The sequence below is a fragment of the Bombina bombina genome, chromosome 2, assembly GCF_027579735.1.
Source record: "Bombina bombina isolate aBomBom1 chromosome 2, aBomBom1.pri, whole genome shotgun sequence".
Lineage (NCBI taxonomy): Eukaryota > Metazoa > Chordata > Amphibia > Anura > Bombinatoridae > Bombina > Bombina bombina.
The window spans coordinates 1,418,960,494-1,418,981,190 of NC_069500.1; the positions used below are offsets into that span (position 1 = coordinate 1,418,960,494).

Here is a 20,697-nt window from a genome sequence, read left to right on the forward strand (position 1 = left end):
AGTTTCTTGAGTGATTACAATGCTGTGTCATTTAGTTTGTAAAAAAAAACCTACCATATAGCGATAGAAAAATAGTGCACAGCCTGCCCATCCTGACAACTAAAAAAGATGCTGTTAGATGGGTTAGCAGTGGTGCGGATTGAAACGGATTACAATAGCTAACCATTAAAGTCGTAATTTACTGATGTGTCTCATAAAACCTGATTTAAAGGGACATCAATCCAAAAATGTTCTTTCATGATTCAGACAGAACATACAATTTTAAGCAACTTTCAAAATTTGCTTTTTTTTCTTTTGTATCCTTTGTTGAAAAGGATACATAGGTAGGCTTAGGAGCTGGGAGCTAGCTGCTGAATGGTAGCGGGAGATATATGCTTCTTGACATTGGTTTGCTGATGTGATAGCTAGCTCCCAGAAGTGCATTGCTCCACACTTCTATAAAGGATACCAAGAGAATGAAGCAAAATTGATAATAGAAGTAAATTGAAAGATGTTTAAAATTGTATGTTCTATCTGAATCATTAAAAAATGTGGGTTTGATGTCCCTTTAAAAGGGGTTTTACAGAGAACCTGAAAAATCTGTTTGAGAGTGTGGGAATCAGATGAAAATGCCCTATTATGGTCTTGTGGAATCAAAAAGTAGCCTTTTTGGCCCCAAAAAACCTGCTGCTATTGGATTGTGATCAAGGCCAATATTAGTATTGGGAGTTAGGACTTTGACTTTAGTTTTCAATATATTTTAAGTTTTCCATTTTTGTCATGCAAAATATATGTATTCTGTCATGTCCTTTAGTTAGTAATAACATTAGCTAACTTCTAATAAATCAGTTGTGCCATTTCTAAAATACTACTTTAAGAGGCTAAGATTTTAAAGAAAATAAAAAATAAAAATAAAATCACAATCATAAACAGGATGAGAAAATATAAAATGTTTATAGACAGAAAGAAAGATGATAGATAGATATAAAAATATGGATATAGATAGAGATAGATAAATAGAGAGAGAGAGAGAGAGATAGAGAGAAAGAGAGAGAAAGAGAGAGAGAGAGAGAGAGAGAGAGAGAGAGAGAGAGAGAGAGAGAGAGAGAGATAGAGGCAGAGAGATAGATAGAAAGATAAATGATAGATAGATATAAATATATAGATATAGATAGATAGAGAGAGAGAGATGGAGAGATATATAAAAAGATAGATATAAATATATATATATATATATATATACATAAACATATATATATATATATATATATATATATATATATAGAGAGAGAGAGAGAGAGAGAGAGAGAGAGAGAGAGAGAGGGAAAGAGAGATAGATGTATAGATAGATAGATAGATAGATAGATAGATAGATAGATAGAGAGAGAGGTAGATAGATAGATAGATAGATACATAGATAGATAGAGGGATAGAAGTAGAGAAAGAGATATATAGATATAGATAGAGAGCTAGAGATAGATAGATAGATAGATAGATAGATAGAAAACTAGATGATAGATAGAGAGATAGATAACAATATCCAGGGCTGGTTCTAGGGCAAAACCACAAAGCAAAAGTTGAAGGTTGCAGATGGGGGAGTCTATTTTATAGTTTATTCCTTTTGTGCTATAGTCCTCATCTCCCGGGATTTCCCCTCTGGACATTTAGTAAAAGGCGCTTTGCGGTTTAGTGGGCTCCAGTAATCAATAGAGTGAATAACATCCTCTACTGAAGTGATGGTTTACTCTTCTGCTGAGATGTCGTATTTGTAGTGCAGTAATCTGACACCCGCTAATCTCCGCCATAATATTGGTGCAGGTGTTCTGTGTGTGCAACTGAACCCTATGCTCTCATACAGCCTCTGACCAGCTATATGAGCGGTTGTCGTCACAAGGACAATGGACTTGTACCGTTTATCCCGGCCAAAGTTGATGGCGGTCCTGCACAAGGCTTTTGCAATACCTTTGCCTCTATGTTCTTTAGCCACAGACATTCTTTTAAGTTCCAGACATTTCTCAGGACTGGTATCAGATGGGCGGACACCTACTATACCTACCACCTGTCCAGCAGACTCAGCCACCCAGAAACAATTATTATCTTCCTGTATGTAGTATTTGTGAATGTCTTTCAGGTCACCTAACAAGGAAACTTTGGCATAAGCTTGGAAGCCAATACTAGTGCATATCCAAATGGCAACCAATGCAGGAGCTAGGCCCAACACCGATAGAAGGATGGATTCAAAAGCTACAAGAGGAAAACAAAACACAACCAACAAGAAAATACAGATCTGTGGATGTCTTAGGGCTTGATTGAAGGCCACACGTGGGTGATCCCTGATGCCTCTCGCAAATAGGTCTCTGACAGCATCATAATCTGAATCATTGTACAGCCGGATAACGTAATCAGACATGTTCCTGACCTGCATAAAGATATAAAAGCCATATACATTATTTACGTAGTAACATAGTAGATGAGGTTGAAAAAAGACCGAAGTCCATCGAGTTCAACCGATACAAATCTAAAATATATACAAAAAGCTCCAGTTAAACTTAAATAATTCCACTAAAAGGTGACCCATTTAATACTAGCAATCATATCTATGAATTTTGTTCATAGACAGAAATGTATCCAAATAATTTTTAAATGTATCTAGGGTTTTGGCATTCACTACCTCCTTTGGTAATGCGTTCCACAATTTTATTGCTCTTACAGTGAAAAAACGTTTCCGTTGCAGGAGATTAAATCTCCTTTCCTCCAACCTTAAATTGTGACCTCTGGTCACAAACAATTTTCTTGAAATAAACAGAGCTTCTGCCATCTCTGTATATGGGCATTGAATATATTTATATAAAGTAATCATGTCACCTCTTAGGCTCCTTTTATCTAAAGAAAACAGACCCAGTTTGGCTAGGTTAAATTCTCCAATCCCCTTATTAGCTTTGTGGCCCTTCTCTGAACTTTTTCTAGTTCTGCAATATCTTTTTTCGCGATTGGTCCCCAGAACTGCATTCCATACTCAAGGTGAGGTCTTACCAGGGCTTTATATAATGACAGAATTATGCTTGTCTCCCTTGAGTCAATGCCTCTTTTAATACATGCTAGTATCTTATTAGCCTTTGAAGCTGCTGCCCTGCATTGTGCACCCATCTTTAGCTTTTTATCTATTACTACCCCCAAATCCCTTTCCTCCTGTGTTTGGCTAAGTCTTGTCCCATTTAAATAATACGTTGCCTGCTTATTTTTACTTCCAAAATGTAGAACCTTGCATTTTCCCGTATTAAATCTCATTTTCCATTTACCTGCCCATACTTCTAATTTTTGCAGGTCCCTTTGTAACGAAAGTTCATCCTGCGCTGACCTAATGACCTTACTTAACTTAGTATCTGTAAAAATAGAGATGTCGCTATTTAATCCTAGCTCCAAGTCATTTATAAAAATATTAAAAAGAATAAGGCCTAGCACTGATCCCTGGGGGACGCCACTGATTACTTTTGTCCAATCTGAGTATGATCCATTTACTACTACTCGTTGCTCCCTATCTTTTATCCAGTTATTTATCCATAAACTAACATTTTCAGCTATTCCCAGCCCCTTAATTGTTATACACAAAGGTGTTTATGTGCTCTACATATGGACTACTAGACAATGGTTTTAGGAAGGAAATGTTGTGAAAAGTAAATGTGTAACATTTTAAATAAAATTTATTATTATTATCGGTTATTTGTAGAGCGCCAACAGATTCCACAGCACTATAAACATAGGCGGAATACAAGGAAACATTTATAGGGATCAAACGGGTAGAGGGCCCTGCCAAGAGATTCACTCTTGTAGTCAGCTTTTAAAAAGGTGATCTACAAACAGCTGGGGGCCTATTTATCAAAGCGTCAAATAAAAATACGCTGGAATTCCACATCGTAATTGTTGCGAGATTGATCTGCCGTAGTTATCAAAGCGTCAAGATCAGCAAATGTTGAAATTTTGTGACGTAAAATACGATCCTGCAATCTCAATCCGACACAGATCTATGTGAGTTGAAAACCGTGGTATTCAAGCAGAATCATGTTCATTCATCCTCCTAATCAACACTATAGCTCTCACGAAGTTATCAAAAATTCTACAGTTATGCTCGTGTCTTTTTCGACTCAGCGTACCTAGTTTTCAATCTGCCACCCTTGAGGTCGCGGATGCCATAGAACTCAATGGGAGTCTGAAAACACAGAAACTCATGTTCGATGCTGCAAGAGAATGAAGTATATTGCATAATAAAAGCGAATTAGAAACGTTATTAAAATTGTATACCCTTTCTAAATCAAACATAAATATTATTGCTCCACATTTGGTGCACTAGTAGATATAGGGATACAAATAAAAATAAAAATACATTATATGGTATTTATGGTCTGGATTATGCTACAACTTTGTCTCTCATTACAAAGCAAGAGGACAATATTATTTCTATATATTTGGTGCAAAGTTTTGCCCCAAACTTGTTACACTAACAGATATAGGGGGATATTTATCAAAGCGTCAACTATGTTTCATTCGCGGGCATCAAAAGGCTCGCCTAACATCGCCAAACATTGCAGCCACAGATCTGAATACGATCTCCATATTTATAAAAAAGCTGCCAAAAACACACGCACTAAGTACGGCGCAATCAGTCATCGATGACACTGTTATTCGTGTTTAATAATTTCCTTAAATCATTGCATTTTGTGTTCTTAAAATTAAAAGTCTAAATTGAACCCTTGTAACACTGTTTATGGAATTTGATTTCATATTTGGCCATAAATGATCTTTGACTTCTATAATTGATATTATTTATGTATTGTTTGATAGCACTAAATCTAATATAGCTTTATTCCTAATTGGCATCTCTATTAATTGTGACATGAAGTTATTTTTGAGTGTATTTAAAAATGTATCTCCCTTAGTTATATTGCTAGTTTCATTAGCCTAATGTAAGGCTAGATTACAAATAAAAATGAGGCGTCTTCGCAGCCACAATTTTGCAATAAAAAAATAAAACCGCAAAGTTGCGATTACATTTTCTCATTCCTCACAGACTTTAAAGGGACAGTCTGTAAACGAGTGTATACATCTGGCACTGTGAGGTTTGTTTAGGAGTCTGTAAACGCGTGTATACATCTGGAACTGTGGGGCTTTTTTAAGAGTCTGTAAACGCTTGTATACACCTGGTACTGTGGAGTTTGTTTAGGAGTCTGTAAATGAGTGTATACATCTGGCACTGTGGGGTTTGTTTAGGAGTCTGTAAACTCTTGTATACATCTGGCACTGTGGGGTTTGTTTTAGAGTCTGTAAACGCGTGTATACATCTGGCACTGTGGGGCTTGTTTAGGAGTCTGTAAACGAGTGTATACATCTGGCACTGTGGGGCTTTTTTAAGAGTCTGTAAACGCTTGTATACACCTGGTACTGTGGAGTTTGTTTAGGAGTCTGTAAACGCGTTTATACATCTGGCACTGTGGGGTTTGTTTATGAGTCTGTAAACGAGTGTATACATCTGGCACTGTGGGGTTTGTGTAGGAGTCTGTAGAACTTTAATTTTATTATATCAAGTTACCAAAAAGCGGTCCAGTTACATTCTCGATTTAGGCCTTACGGCCATAAAGTGCACAATTCATTTATCCAAAATGTTTCACGTCTACTGAGTATGTTTTCCTTATCACCCCCTCTTCTTGGTGTATTAATTTTCTCAATTATTTGAAAGCGTAGTTGGCTAATCCTGTGGCCTGCCTCTAAGAAGTGGGAAGCTACTGGAGCATCCTTCTTCTTACGACGAATGTTTGACTTGTGCTCTGAAATCCTTTCACGTGCCTCCCTGGTAGATTGATCTATGTTTAGCAGCCTGTAAACGCGTGTATACATCTGGCACTGTGGGGTGTGTTTAGGAGTCTGTAAATGAGTGTATACATCTGGCACTGTGGGGTTTGTTTAGGAGTCTGTAAACTCTTGTATACATCTGGCACTGTGGGGTTTGTTTTAGAGTCTGTAAACGCGTGTATACATCTGGCACTGTGGGGCTTGTTTAGGAGTCTGTAAACGAGTGTATACATCTGGCACTGTGGGGCTTTTTTAAGAGTCTGTAAACGCTTGTATACACCTGGTACTGTGGAGTTTGTTTAGGAGTCTGTAAACGCGTTTATACATCTGGCACTGTGGGGTTTGTTTATGAGTCTGTAAACGAGTGTATACATCTGGCACTGTGGGGTTTGTGTAGGAGTCTGTAAATGCGTGTATACATCTGGCACTGTGGAGCTTTTTTAAGAGTCTGTAAACGCTTGTATACATTTGGCCCTGTGGGGTTTGTTTAGGAGTCTGTAAACGCGTGCATACATCTGGCACTGTGGGGTTTGTTTAGGAAACTGAAACAATGTAGCATGAAACACAGCACCCACTGCACAGCACGGAACAGGCTTACCAAACCCAGTATCAATATGAAAAAGCAGAAATGTTCCAGCTGGTGCAAAAACCTTTTATTGTGCAATCCGGGATACAAACAAAGCAAAGCAACGTTTCAGGCCCACACTCGGCCCGTTCTCAAGCTTGATCATCAGTAAGTGAACAAACATTTAAATAGCTCCAATGGCGCCAAATATTGTGATTACAACATATACACTGTTGCCATCTAGTGGAAAGTTACAATATAACATCTATAAAAAGGTGTTTAAAAGGGAACCCTTGTGAATAATTCAATGACTAAATATATCGCCACCTAGTGAACAATCATCATATTATTTATCATTTTTTTTTAACATATATTAAATTATTCAGTGTAAATCAGTTTATGAATAACATGGTGACAAACAATTCATTCACCTTAAAATAATCATAATGATACATTTAATCAGATAAAATTTAAAACCCATTATACATTTGATACAATAACCACAATACATCAAGTTAAAAACATAAATCAAATGTGTCAATCCACAAATAAATATTTATTTTTATTTTTATTTCATGCTTTATTTTATTTTATTTTATTTCATATTCCATCCGTAGACACATTTAAGTATTGGTCAATATTGGATATTCAAACTGTATGCACACACCATGCACATCAAGAGACTAAAAGTCTAATGTTTATGCATGTATGTGAGCATATACATACACATGTAAACTAATCAGCACAATATATAAGAGAGGAGAACTTTAATTTTATTATATCAAGTTACCAAAAAGCGGTCCAGTTACATTCTCGATTTAGGCCTTACGGCCATAAAGTGCACAATTCATTTATCCAAAATGTTTCACGTCTACTGAGTATGTTTTCCTTATCACCCCCTCTTCTTGGTGTATTAATTTTCTCAATTATTTGAAAGCGTAGTTGGCTAATCCTGTGGCCTGCCTCTAAGAAGTGGGAAGCTACTGGAGCATCCTTCTTCTTACGACGAATGTTTGACTTGTGCTCTGAAATCCTTTCACGTGCCTCCCTGGTAGATTGATCTATGTTTAGCAGCCTGTAAACGCGTGTATACATCTGGCACTGTGGGGTGTGTTTAGGAGTCTGTAAATGAGTGTATACATCTGGCACTGTGGGGTTTGTTTAGGAGTCTGTAAACAAGTGTATACATCTGACACTGTGGGGTTTGTTTAGGAGTCTGTAAACGCGTGTATACATCTGACACTGTGGGGTTTGTTTAGGAGTCTGTAAATGCGTGTATTCATCTGGCACTGTGGGGCTTGTTTAGGAGTCTGTAAACGCGTGTATACATCTGACACTGTGGGGTTTGTTTAGGAGTCTTTAAATGCTTGTATACATCTGGCCCTGTGGGGTTTGTTTAGGAGTCTGTAAACGCGTGTATACATCTGGCACTGTGGGGTTTGTTTAGGAGTCTGTAAACGCGTGTATACATCTGGCACTGTGGGGCTTTTTTAAGAGTCTGTAAACGCTTGTATACATCTGGTACTGTGGGGTTTTTTAGGGGTCTTTAAACGCTTGTATACATCTGGCACTGTGGGGTTTGTTTAGGAGTCTGTAAATGCGTGTATACATCGGGCACTGTGGGGTTTGTTTAGGAGTCTTTAAATGCGTGCATACATCTGACATTGTGTGGTTTGTTTAGGAGTCTGTAAACGAGTGTATACATCTGGCACTGTAGGGTTTGTTAAGGAGTCTGTAAACGCATGTATACATCTGGCACTGTGGGGCTTTTTAAGAGTCTGTAAACGCTTGTATACATCTGGTAGTGTGGAGTTTGTTTAGGAGTCTGTAAACGCGTGTATACACCTGGCACTGTGGGGTTTGTTTAGGAGTCTGTAAACGCGTGTATACATCTGGCACTGTGGGGTTTGTTTAGGAGTCTGTAAATGAGTGTATAAATCTGGCACTGTGGGGTTTGTTTAGGAGTCTGTAAACGCGTGTATACATCTGGCACTGTGGGGCTTTTTTAAGAGTCTGTAAACGCTTGTATACATCTGGTACTGTGGGGCTTTTTTAAGAGTCTGTAAACGCTTGTATACATCTGGCCCTGTGGGGTTTGTTTAGGAGTCTGTAAACGCGTGTATACATTTGGCACTGTGGGGTTTGTTTAGGAGTCTGTAAATACGTGTATACATCTGGCACTGTGGGGTTTGTTTAGGAGTCTGTAAACGAGTGTATACATCTGGCACTGTGGGGTTTGTTTAGGAGTCTGTAAACGCGTGTATACATCTGGGACTGTGAGGCTTTTTTAGGAGTCTGTAAAAATGTGTATACATCTGACACTGTGGGGCTTGTTTAGGAGTCTGTAAATGCGTGTATACATCTGACATTGTGGGGTTTGTTTAGAAGTCTGTAAATACGTGTATACATCTGGCACTGTGGGGCTTGTTTAGGAGTCTGTAAACGCTTGTATACATCTGGCACTGTGGGGTTTGTTTAGGGGTCAGTAAATGCGTTTATACATCTGGCACTGTGGGGCTTGTTTAGGAGTCTGTAAACGCTTGTATACATCTGGCACTGTGGGGTTTGTTTAGGGGTCAGTAAATGCGTTTATACATCTGACACTGTGGAGCTTGTTTAGGAGTCTGTAAACACGTGTATATATCTGGCACTGTGGGGTTTGTTTAGGAGTCTGTAAACACGTGTATACATCTGGCACTGTGGGGTTTGTTTCAGAGTCTGTAAATGCATGTATACATCTGGCACTGTGGGGTTTGTTTAGGAGTCTGTAAACACTTGTATACATCTGGCATTGTGGGTTTTGTTTAGGAGTCTGTAAAAGCTTATATATATCTAGCACTGTGGGGCTTGTTAGGCAGTCTGTAAACGCATGTATACATCTGACACTGTGGGGCTTGTTTAGGAGCCTGTAAACACTTGTATACATCTGGCACTGTGGGGCTTGTTTTGGAGTCTGTAAACATGTGTATACATCTGGCACTGTGGGGCTTGTTTAGCAGCCTGTAAACGCGTGTATACATCTGGCACTGTGGGGTTTGTTTAGGAGTCTGTAAACGTGTGTATACATCTGGCACTGTAGGGTTTGTTTAGGAGTCTGTAAACGAGTGTATACATCTGGCACTGTGGGGTTTGTTTAGGAGTCTGTAAACGTGTGTATACATCTGGCACTGTGGGGTTTGTGTAGGAGTCTGTAAACGCGTGTATACATCTGGTACTGTGGGGCTTTTTTAAGAGTCTGTAAACGCTTGTATACATCTGGCCCTGTGGGGTTTGTTTAGGAGTCTGTAAACGCGTGTATACATCTGGCACTGTGGGGTTTGTTTAGGAGTCTTGTATACATTTGGCACTATGGGGCTTGTTTTGGAGTCTGTAAACGCGTGTATACATCTGGTACTGTGGGGTTTGATTAGGAGTCTGTAAACGTGTGTGTACATCTGGCACTGTGGGGCTTGTTTACGAGTCTGTAAATGCTTGTATACATCTGGCACTGTGGGGCTTGTTTAGGAGTCTGTAAATGCATGTATAAATCTGGTACTGTGGGGTTTGATTAGGAGTCTTTAAACGTGTGTATACATCTGGCACTGTGGGGCTTGTTTACAAGTCTGTAAAAGCTTGTATACATCTGGCACTGTGGGGTTTGTTTAGGAGTCTGTAAATACGTGTATACATCTGGCACTGTGGGGTTTGTTTAGGAGTCTGTAAACGAGTGTATACATCTGGCACTGTGGGGTTTGTTTAGGAGTCTGTAAACACGTGTATACATCTGGCACTGTGAGGCTTTTTTAGGAGTCTGTAAAAATGTGTATACATCTGACACTGTGGGGCTTGTTTAGGAGTCTGTAAATGCGTGTATACATCTGACATTGTGGGGTTTGTTTAGGAGTCTGTAAATACGTGTATACATCTGGCACTGTGGGGCTTGTTTAGGAGTCTGTAAACGCTTGTATACATCTGGCACTGTGGGGTTTGTTTAGGGGTCAGTAAATGCGTTTATACATCTGGCACTGTGGGGCTTGTTTAGGAGTCTGTAAACGCTTGTATACATCTGGCACTGTGGGGTTTGTTTAGGGGTCAGTAAATGCGTTTATACATCTGACACTGTGGAGCTTGTTTAGGAGTCTGTAAACACGTGTATATATCTGGCACTGTGGGGTTTGTTTAGGAGTCTGTAAACACGTGTATACATCTGGCACTGTGGGGTTTGTTTCGGAGTCTGTAAATGCATGTATACATCTGGCACTGTGGGGTTTGTTTAGGAGTCTGTAAACACTTGTATACATCTGGCATTGTGGGTTTTGTTTAGGAGTCTGTAAAAGCTTATATATATCTAGCACTGTGGGGCTTGTTAGGCAGTCTGTAAACGCGTGTATACATCTGACACTGTGGGGCTTGTTTTGGAGTCTGTAAACATGTGTATACATCTGGCACTGTGGGGTTTGTTTAGGAGTCTGTAAACGTGTGTATACATCTGGCACTGTGGGGTTTGTTTAGGAGTCTGTAAACGAGTGTATACATCTGGCACTGTGGGGTTTGTTTAGGAGTCTGTAAACGCGTGTATACATCTGGCACTGTGGGGTTTGTGTAGGAGTCTGTAAACGCGTGTATACATCTGGTACTGTGGGGCTTTTTTAAGAGTCTTTAAACGCTTGTATACATCTGGCCCTGTGGGGTTTGTTTAGGAGTCTGTAAACGCGTGTATAAATCTGGCACTGTGGGGTTTGTTTAGGAGTCTGTAAATACGTGTATACATCTGGCACCGTGGGGTTTGTTTAGGAGTCTTTAAACGAGTGTATACATCTGGCACTGTGGGGTTTGTTTAGGAGTCTGTAAACGCGTGTATACATCTGGCACTGTGGGGCTTTTTTAGGAGTCTGTAAACATGTGTATACATCTGACACTGTGGGGCTTGTTTAGGAGTCTGTAAACACTTTTATACATCTGACACTGGGGTTTGTTTAGGAGTCTTGTATACATCTGGCACTGTGGGGCTTGTTTAGGAGTCTGTAAACGCGTGTATACATCTGGTACTGTGGGGTTTGATTAGGAGTCTGTAAACATGTGTATACATCTGGCACTGTGGGGCTTGTTTACGAGTCTGTAAATGCTCGTATACATCTTCCACTTTGGGGCTTGTTTAGGAGTCTGTAAACACTTGTATACATCTGGCACTGTGGAGCTTGTTTAGGAGTCTATAAACGCTTGTATACATCTGGCACTGTGGGGTTTGTTTAGGAGTCTGTAAACCCTTGTATACATCTGGCACTGTGGGGCTTGTTTAGGAGTCTGTAAATGCGTGTATACATCTGGCACTGTGGGGTTTGTTTAGGAGTCTGTAAACGTGTGTATACATCTGGCACTGTGGGGCTTTTTTAGGAGTCTGTAAACATGTGTATACAGCTGACACTCTGGGGCTTGTTTAGGAGTCTGTAAATGTGTGTATACATCTGGCACTGTGGGGTTTGTTTAGGAGTCTGTAAACACGTGTATACATCTGGCACTGTGGGGTTTGTTTAGGGGTCAGTAAACGCATTTATACATCTGACACTGTGGGGCTTGTTTAGGAGTCTGTAAACGCGTGTATACATCTGGCACTGTGGGGTTTGTTTAGGAGTCTGTAAACGCGTGTATACATCTGGCACTGTGGGGTTTGTTTAGGAGTCTGTAAACACGTGTATACATCTGGCACTGTGGGGTTTGTTTAGGAGTCTGTAAATACGTGTATACATCTGGCACTGTGGGGTTTCTTTAGGAGTCTGTAAACGAGTGTATACATCTTGCACTGTGGGGTTTGTTTAGGAGTCTGTAAACGCGTGTATACATCTGGCACTGTGGGGCTTTTTTAGGAGTCTGTAAACATGTGTATACATTTGACACTGTGGGGCTTGTTTAGGAGTCTGTAAACGCTTTTATACATCTGACCCTGGGGTTTGTTTAGGAGTCTTGTATAAATTTGGCACTATGGGGCTTGTTTAGGAGTCTGTAAACGCTTTTATACATCTGACACTGGGGTTTGTTTAGGAGTCTTGTATAAATTTGGCACTATGGGGCTTGTTTAGGAGTCTGTAAACGCGTGTATACATCTGGTACTGTGGGGTTTGATTAGAAGTCTGTAAACGTGTGTGTACATCTGGCACTGTGGGGCTTGTTTACGAGTCTGTAAATGCTTGTATACATCTGGCACTGTGGGGCTTGTTTAGGAGTCTGTAAATGCTTGTATACATCTGGCACTGTGGGGCTTGTTTAGGAGTCTGTAAATGCTTGTATACATCTGGCACTGTGGGGCTTGTTTAGGAGTCTGTAAATGCTTGTATACATCTGGCACTGTGGGGCTTGTTTAGGAGTCTGTAAACACTTGTAAACATCTGGCACTGTGGGGCTTGTTTAGGAGTCTGTAAACGCGTGTATACATCTGGCACTGTGGGGCTTTTTAGGAGTCTGTAAACATGTGTATACATCTGACACTCTGGGGCTTGTTTAGGAGTCTAAACGCTTTTATACATCTGATACTGGGGCTTGTTTAGGAGTCTGTAAACACTTGTATACATCTGGCACTGTGGAGCTTGTTTAGGAGTCTATAAACGCTTGTATACATCTGGCACTGTGGGGTTTGTTTAGGAGTCTGTAAACGCTTGTATACATCTGGCACTGTGGGGCTTGTTTAGGAGTCTGTAAATGCGTGTATACATCTGGCACTGTGGGGTTTGTTTAGGAGTCTGTAAACGTGTGTATACATCTGGCACTGTGGGGCTTTTTTAGGAGTCTGTAAACATGTGTATACAGCTGACACTCTGGGGCTTGTTTAGGAGTCTAAACGCTTTTATACATCTGACACTGGGGTTTGTTTAGGAGTCTGTAAACGCGTGTATACATCTGACACTGTGGACACTGTGGTTTTTTTTTTAGGAGTCTGTAAACGCGTGTATACATCTGACACTGTGGGGTTTGTTTAGGAGTCTGTAAATGTGTGTATACATCTGGCACTGTGGGGTTTGTTTAGGAGTCTGTAAACACGTGTATACATCTGGCACTGTGGGGTTTGTTTAGGAGTCTGTAAACGCGTTTATACATCTGACACTGTGGGGCTTGCTTAGGAGTCTGTAAACGCTTGTATACATCTGGCACTGTGGGGTTTGTTTAGGGGTCAGTAAACGCATTTATACATCTGACACTGTGGGGCTTGTTTAGGAGTCTGTAAACGCGTGTATACATCTGGCACTGTGAGGTTTGTTTAGGAGTCTGTAAACGCGTGTATACATCTGGCCCTGTGGGGTTTGTTTAGGAGTCTGTAAACACGTGTATACATCTGGCACTGTGGGGTTTGTTTAGGAGTCTGTAAATACGTGTATACATCTGGCACTGTGGGGTTTGTTTAGGAGTCTGTAAACGAGTGTATACATCTGGCACTGTGGGGTTTGTTTAGGAGTCTGTAAACGCTTTTATACATCTGGCCCTGTGGGGTTTGTTTAGGAGTCTGTAAACACGTGTATACATCTGGCACTGTGGGGTTTGTTTAGGAGTCTGTAAATACGTGTATACATCTGGCACTGTGGGGTTTGTTTCGGAGTCTGTAAACCCTTGTATACATCTGGCACTGTGGGGCTTGTTTAGGAGTCTGTAAATGCGTGTATACATCTGGCACTGTGGGGTTTGTTTAGGAGTCTGTAAACGTGTGTATACATCTGGCACTGTGGGGCTTTTTTAGGAGTCTGTAAACATGTGTATACAGCTGACACTCTGGGGCTTGTTTAGGAGTCTGTAAATGTGTGTATACATCTGGCACTGTGGGGTTTGTTTAGGAGTCTGTAAACACGTGTATACATCTGGCACTGTGGGGTTTGTTTAGGGGTCAGTAAACGCATTTATACATCTGACACTGTGGGGCTTGTTTAGGAGTCTGTAAACGCGTGTATACATCTGGCACTGTGGGGTTTGTTTAGGAGTCTGTAAACGCGTGTATACATCTGGCCCTGTGGGGTTTGTTTAGGAGTCTGTAAACACGTGTATACATCTGGCACTGTGGGGTTTGTTTAGGAGTCTGTAAATACGTGTATACATCTGGCACTGTGGGGTTTCTTTAGGAGTCTGTAAACGAGTGTATACATCTTGCACTGTGGGGTTTGTTTAGGAGTCTGTAAACGCGTGTATACATCTGGCACTGTGGGGCTTTTTTAGGAGTCTGTAAACATGTGTATACATTTGACACTGTGGGGCTTGTTTAGGAGTCTGTAAACGCTTTTATACATCTGACCCTGGGGTTTGTTTAGGAGTCTTGTATAAATTTGGCACTATGGGGCTTGTTTAGGAGTCTGTAAACGCTTTTATACATCTGACACTGGGGTTTGTTTAGGAGTCTTGTATAAATTTGGCACTATGGGGCTTGTTTAGGAGTCTGTAAACGCGTGTATACATCTGGTACTGTGGGGTTTGATTAGAAGTCTGTAAACGTGTGTGTACATCTGGCACTGTGGGGCTTGTTTACGAGTCTGTAAATGCTTGTATACATCTGGCACTGTGGGGCTTGTTTAGGAGTCTGTAAATGCTTGTATACATCTGGCACTGTGGGGCTTGTTTAGGAGTCTGTAAATGCTTGTATACATCTGGCACTGTGGGGCTTGTTTAGGAGTCTGTAAATGCTTGTATACATCTGGCACTGTGGGGCTTGTTTAGGAGTCTGTAAACACTTGTAAACATCTGGCACTGTGGGGCTTGTTTAGGAGTCTGTAAACGCGTGTATACATCTGGCACTGTGGGGCTTTTTAGGAGTCTGTAAACATGTGTATACATCTGACACTCTGGGGCTTGTTTAGGAGTCTAAACGCTTTTATACATCTGATACTGGGGCTTGTTTAGGAGTCTGTAAACACTTGTATACATCTGGCACTGTGGAGCTTGTTTAGGAGTCTATAAACGCTTGTATACATCTGGCACTGTGGGGTTTGTTTAGGAGTCTGTAAACGCTTGTATACATCTGGCACTGTGGGGCTTGTTTAGGAGTCTGTAAATGCGTGTATACATCTGGCACTGTGGGGTTTGTTTAGGAGTCTGTAAACGTGTGTATACATCTGGCACTGTGGGGCTTTTTTAGGAGTCTGTAAACATGTGTATACAGCTGACACTCTGGGGCTTGTTTAGGAGTCTAAACGCTTTTATACATCTGACACTGGGGTTTGTTTAGGAGTCTGTAAACGCGTGTATACATCTGACACTGTGGACACTGTGGGTTTTTTTTTAGGAGTCTGTAAACGCGTGTATACATCTGACACTGTGGGGTTTGTTTAGGAGTCTGTAAATGTGTGTATACATCTGGCACTGTGGGGTTTGTTTAGGAGTCTGTAAACACGTGTATACATCTGGCACTGTGGGGTTTGTTTAGGAGTCTGTAAACGCGTTTATACATCTGACACTGTGGGGCTTTGCTTAGGAGTCTGTAAACGCTTGTATACATCTGGCACTGTGGGGTTTGTTTAGGGGTCAGTAAACGCATTTATACATCTGACACTGTGGGGCTTGTTTAGGAGTCTGTAAACGCGTGTATACATCTGGCACTGTGAGGTTTGTTTAGGAGTCTGTAAACGCGTGTATACATCTGGCCCTGTGGGGTTTGTTTAGGAGTCTGTAAACACGTGTATACATCTGGCACTGTGGGGTTTGTTTAGGAGTCTGTAAATACGTGTATACATCTGGCACTGTGGGGTTTGTTTAGGAGTCTGTAAACGAGTGTATACATCTGGCACTGTGGGGTTTGTTTAGGAGTCTGTAAACGCTTTTATACATCTGGCCCTGTGGGGTTTGTTTAGGAGTCTGTAAACACGTGTATACATCTGGCACTGTGGGGTTTGTTTAGGAGTCTGTAAATACGTGTATACATCTGGCACTGTGGGGTTTGTTTCGGAGTCTGTAAACGAGTGTATACATCTGGCACTGTGGGTTTTGTTTAGGAGTCTGTAAACGCGTGTATACATCTGGCACTGTGGGGCTTTTTTAGGAGTCTGTAAACATGTGTATACATTTGACACTGTGGGGCTTGTTTAGGAGTCTGTTAACGCATTTATACATCTGTCACTGGGGTTTGTTTAGGAGTCATGTATAAATTTGGCACTATGGGGCTTGTTTAGGAGTCTGTAAACGCGTGTATACATCTGGTACTGTGGGGTTTGATTAGGAGTCTGTAAACGTGTGTATACATCTGGCACTGTGGGGCTTGTTTACGAGTCTGTAAATGCTTGTTTACATCTGGCACTGTGGGGCTTGTTTAGGAGTCTGTAAACGCATGTATAAATCTGGTACTGTGGGGTTTGATTAGGAGTCTGTAAACGTGTGTATACATCTGGCACTGTGGGGCTTGTTTACAAGTCTGTAAACACTTGTATACATCTGGCACTGTGGGGCTTGTTTAGGAGTCTGTAAATGCTTGTATACATCTGGCACTGTGGGGCTTGTTTAGGAGTCTGTAAACACTTGTATACATCTGGCACTGTGGGGCTTGTTTAGGAGTCTGTAAACGCGTGTATACATCTGGCACTGTGGGGCTTTTTAGGAGTCTGTAAACATGTGTATACATCTGACACTCGGGGGCTTGTTTAGGAGTCTAAACGCTTTTAAACATCTGATACTGGGGTTTGTTTAGGCGTCTGTAAACGCGTGTATACATCTGACACTGTTGGGTTTGTTTAGGAGTCTGTAAATGTGTGTATACATCTGGCACTGTGGGGTTTGTTTAGGAGTCTGTAAACACGTGTATACATCTGGCACTGTGGGGTTTGTTTAGGGGTCAGTAAACGTGTTTATACATCTGACACTGTGGGGCTTGCTTAGGAGTCTGTAAACGCTTGTATACATCTGGCACTGTGGGGTTTGTTTAGGAGTCTGTAAACGCGTGTATACATCTGGCACTGTGGGGGTTGTTTAGGTGTCTGTAAATGCGTATATACATCTGACACTGTGGGGCTTTTTTAGGAGTCTGTAAACATGTGTATACATCTGACACTCTGGTGCTTGTTTAGGAGTCTAAACGCTTTTATGCATCTGACACTGGGGTTTGTTTAGGAGTCTGTAAACGCGTGTATACATCTGACACTGTGGACACTGTGTTTTTTTTAGGAGTCTGTTAATGCGTGTATACATCTGACACTGTGGGGTTTGTTTAGGTGTCTGTAAACGCTTGTATAGATCTGGCACTGTGGGGTTTGTTTAGGAGTCTGTAAACGCTTGTATATATCTGACACTGTGGGGCTTGTTAAGGAGTCTGTAAACGCTTGTATACATCTGACACTGTGGGGCTTGTTTAGGAGTCTGTAAACGCTTGTATACATCTGGCACTGTGGGGTTTGTTTAGGAGTCTGTAAACACGTGTATACATCTGGCACTATGGGGTTTGTTTAGGAGTCTGTAAACGCGTGTATACATCTGGCACTGTGGGGTTTGTTTAGGTGTCTGTAAACGCTTGTATAGATTTGGCACTGTGGGGTTTGTTTAGGAGTCTGTAAAAGCTTATATATATCTGACACTGTGGGGTTTGTTTAGGAGTCTGTAAATGCGTGTATACATCTGGCACTGTGGTTTTTTTTTTAGGAGTCTGTAAATGCGTGTATACATCTGGCACTGTGGGGTTTGTTTAGGTGTCTGTAAAAGGTTATATATATCTGACACTTTGGGGTTTGTTTAGGAGTCTGTAAACGCGTGTATACATCTGGCACTGTGGGGCTTGTTTAGGAGTCTGTAAATGCTTGTATACATCTGGCACTGTGGGGTTTGTTTAGGAGTCTGTAAACGCGTGTATACATCTGGTACTGTGGGGTTTGTTTAGGAGTCTGTAAACGCTTGTATACATCAGGCACTGTGGGGTTTGTTTAGGAATCTGTAAACGCGTGTATACATCTGGCACTGTGGGGTTTGTTTAGGAGTCTGTAAGCGCGTGTATAAATCTGACACTGTGGGGCTTGTTTAGCAGCCTGTAAACGCATGTATACATCTGGCACTGTGGGGCTTGTTTAGGACTCTGTAATCGCGTGTATACATCTGGCACTGTGGGGTTTGTTTAGGAGTCTGTAAACGCGTGTATACATCTGGTACTGTGGGGTTTGTTTAGGAGTCTATAAACGCTTGTATACATCTGGCACTGTGGGGTTTGTTTAGGAATCTGTAAACGCGTGTATACATCTGGCACTGTGGGGTTTATTTAGGAGTCTGTAAGCGCGTGTATAAATCTGACACTGTGGGGCTTGTTTAGCAGCCTGTAAACGCATGTATACATCTGGCACTGTGGGGCTTGTTTAGGAGTCTGTAATCGCGTGTATACATCTGACACTGTGGGGCTTGTTTAGCAGCCTGTAAACGCATGTATACATCTGGCACTGTGGGGCTTGTTTAGGAGTCTGTAAGCGCGTGTATACATCTGACACTGTGGGGCTTGTTTAGGAGTCTGTAAGCGCGTGTATACATCTGACACTGTGGGGTTTGTTTAGGAGTCTGTAAACATGTGTATACATCTGACACTGGGGTTTGTTTAAGAGTCTGTAAACGCTTGTATACATCTGGCACTGTGGGGTTTGTTTAGGAGTCTGTAAACGTTTGTATACATCTGACACTGTAGGGTTTGTTAAGGAGTCTGTAAACACTTGTATACATCTGGCACTGTGGGGTTTGTTTAGGAGTCTTTAAACGCTTGTATACATCTGGCACTGTGGGGTTTGTTTAGGAGTCTGTAAACACGTATATACATCTGACACTGTGGGGTTTGTTTAGGAGTCTGTAAACGCTTGTATACATCTGACACTGTGGGGTTTGTTTAGGAGTCTGTAAACACTTGTATACATCTGGCACTGTGGGGTTTGTTTAGGAGTCTGTAAACACTTGTATACATCTGGCACTGTGGGGTTTGTTTAGGAGTCTGTAAACGCTTGTATACATCTGGCACTGTGGGTTTTTTTTAGGAGTCTGTAAATGTTTGTATACATCTGACACTGTAGGGTTTGTTAAGGAGTCTGTAAACACTTGTATACATCTGGCACTGTGGGGTTTGTTTAGGAGTTTTTAAACGCTTGTATACATCTGGCACTGTGGGGTTTGTTTAGGAGTCTGTAAACACGTATATACATCTGACACTGTGGGGTTTGTTTAGGAGTCTGTAAACGCTTGTATACATCTGACACTGTGGGGTTTGTTTAGGAGTCTGTAAACACTTGTATACATCTGGCACTGTGGGGTTTGTTTAGGAGTCTGTAAACACTTGTATACATCTGGCACTGTGGGGTTTGTTTAGGAGTCTGTAAACGCTTGTATACATCTGGCACTGTGGGGTTTGTTTAGGAGTCTGTAAACACTTGTATACATCTGGCACTGTGGGGTTTATTTAGGAGTCTTTAAACACTTGTATACATCTGGCACTGTGGGGTTTGTTTAGGAGTCTGTAAACACTTGTATACATCTGGCACTGTGGGGTTTGTTTAGGAGTCTGTAAACACTTGTATACATCTGGCACTGTGGGGTTTGTTTAGGAGTCTGTAAACGCTTGTATACATCTGGCACTGTGGGGTTTGTTTAGGAGTCTGTAAATGTTTGTATACATCTGACACTGTAGGGTTTGTTAAGGAGTCTGTAAACACTTGTATACATCTGGCACTGTGGGGTTTGTTTAGGAGTCTTTAAACGCTTGTATACATCTGGCACTGTGGGGTTTGTTTAGGAGTCTGTAAACACGTATATACATCTGACACTGTGGGGTTTGTTTAGGAGTCTGTAAACGCTTGTATACATCTGACACTGTGGGGTTTGTTTAGGAGTCTGTAAACACTTGTATACATCTGGCACTGTGGGGTTTGTTTAGGAGTCTGTAAACACTTGTATACATCTGGCACTGTGGGGTTTGTTTAGGAGTCTGTAAACGCTTGTATACATCTGACACTGTGGGGTTTGTTTAGGAGTCTGTAAACATTGTATACATCTGGCACTGTGGGGTTTGTTTAGGAGTCTGTAAACACTTGTATACATCTGGCACTGTGGGGTTTGTTAAGGAGTCTGTAAATGTGTATATACATCTGGCACTGTGGGGTTTGTTTAGGAGTCTGTAAACACTTGTATACATCTGGCACTGTGGGGTTTGTTTAGGAGTTTGTAAACGCGTATATATATCTGGCACTGTGGGGTTTGTTTAGGAGTCTGTAAATGCTTGCATACATCTGGCACTGTGGGGTTTGTTTAGGAGTCTGTAAACACTTGTATACATCTGGCACTGTGGAGCTTGTTTAGGAGTCTATAAACGCTTGTATACATCTGGCACTGTGGGGTTTGTTTAGGAGTCTGTAAACGCT

General features: G+C 41.2%; 1 protein-coding gene across 1 annotated transcript in view; it reads right to left on the bottom strand.

The window, feature by feature from the left end:
• Positions 1–1,364: 1,364 nt before the first annotated feature.
• LOC128648330 (putative N-acetyltransferase 8B) overlaps positions 1,365–20,697 on the bottom strand; it is a 36,803-nt gene continuing 17,470 nt past the window's right edge. The window contains exon 2 of the mRNA XM_053700936.1: positions 1,365–2,398. Coding sequence (XP_053556911.1) covers positions 1,721–2,389 — 669 coding nt within the window. The 5' untranslated portion in view covers positions 2,390–2,398 and the 3' untranslated portion in view covers positions 1,365–1,720. The remainder of the gene's footprint in view (positions 2,399–20,697) is intronic.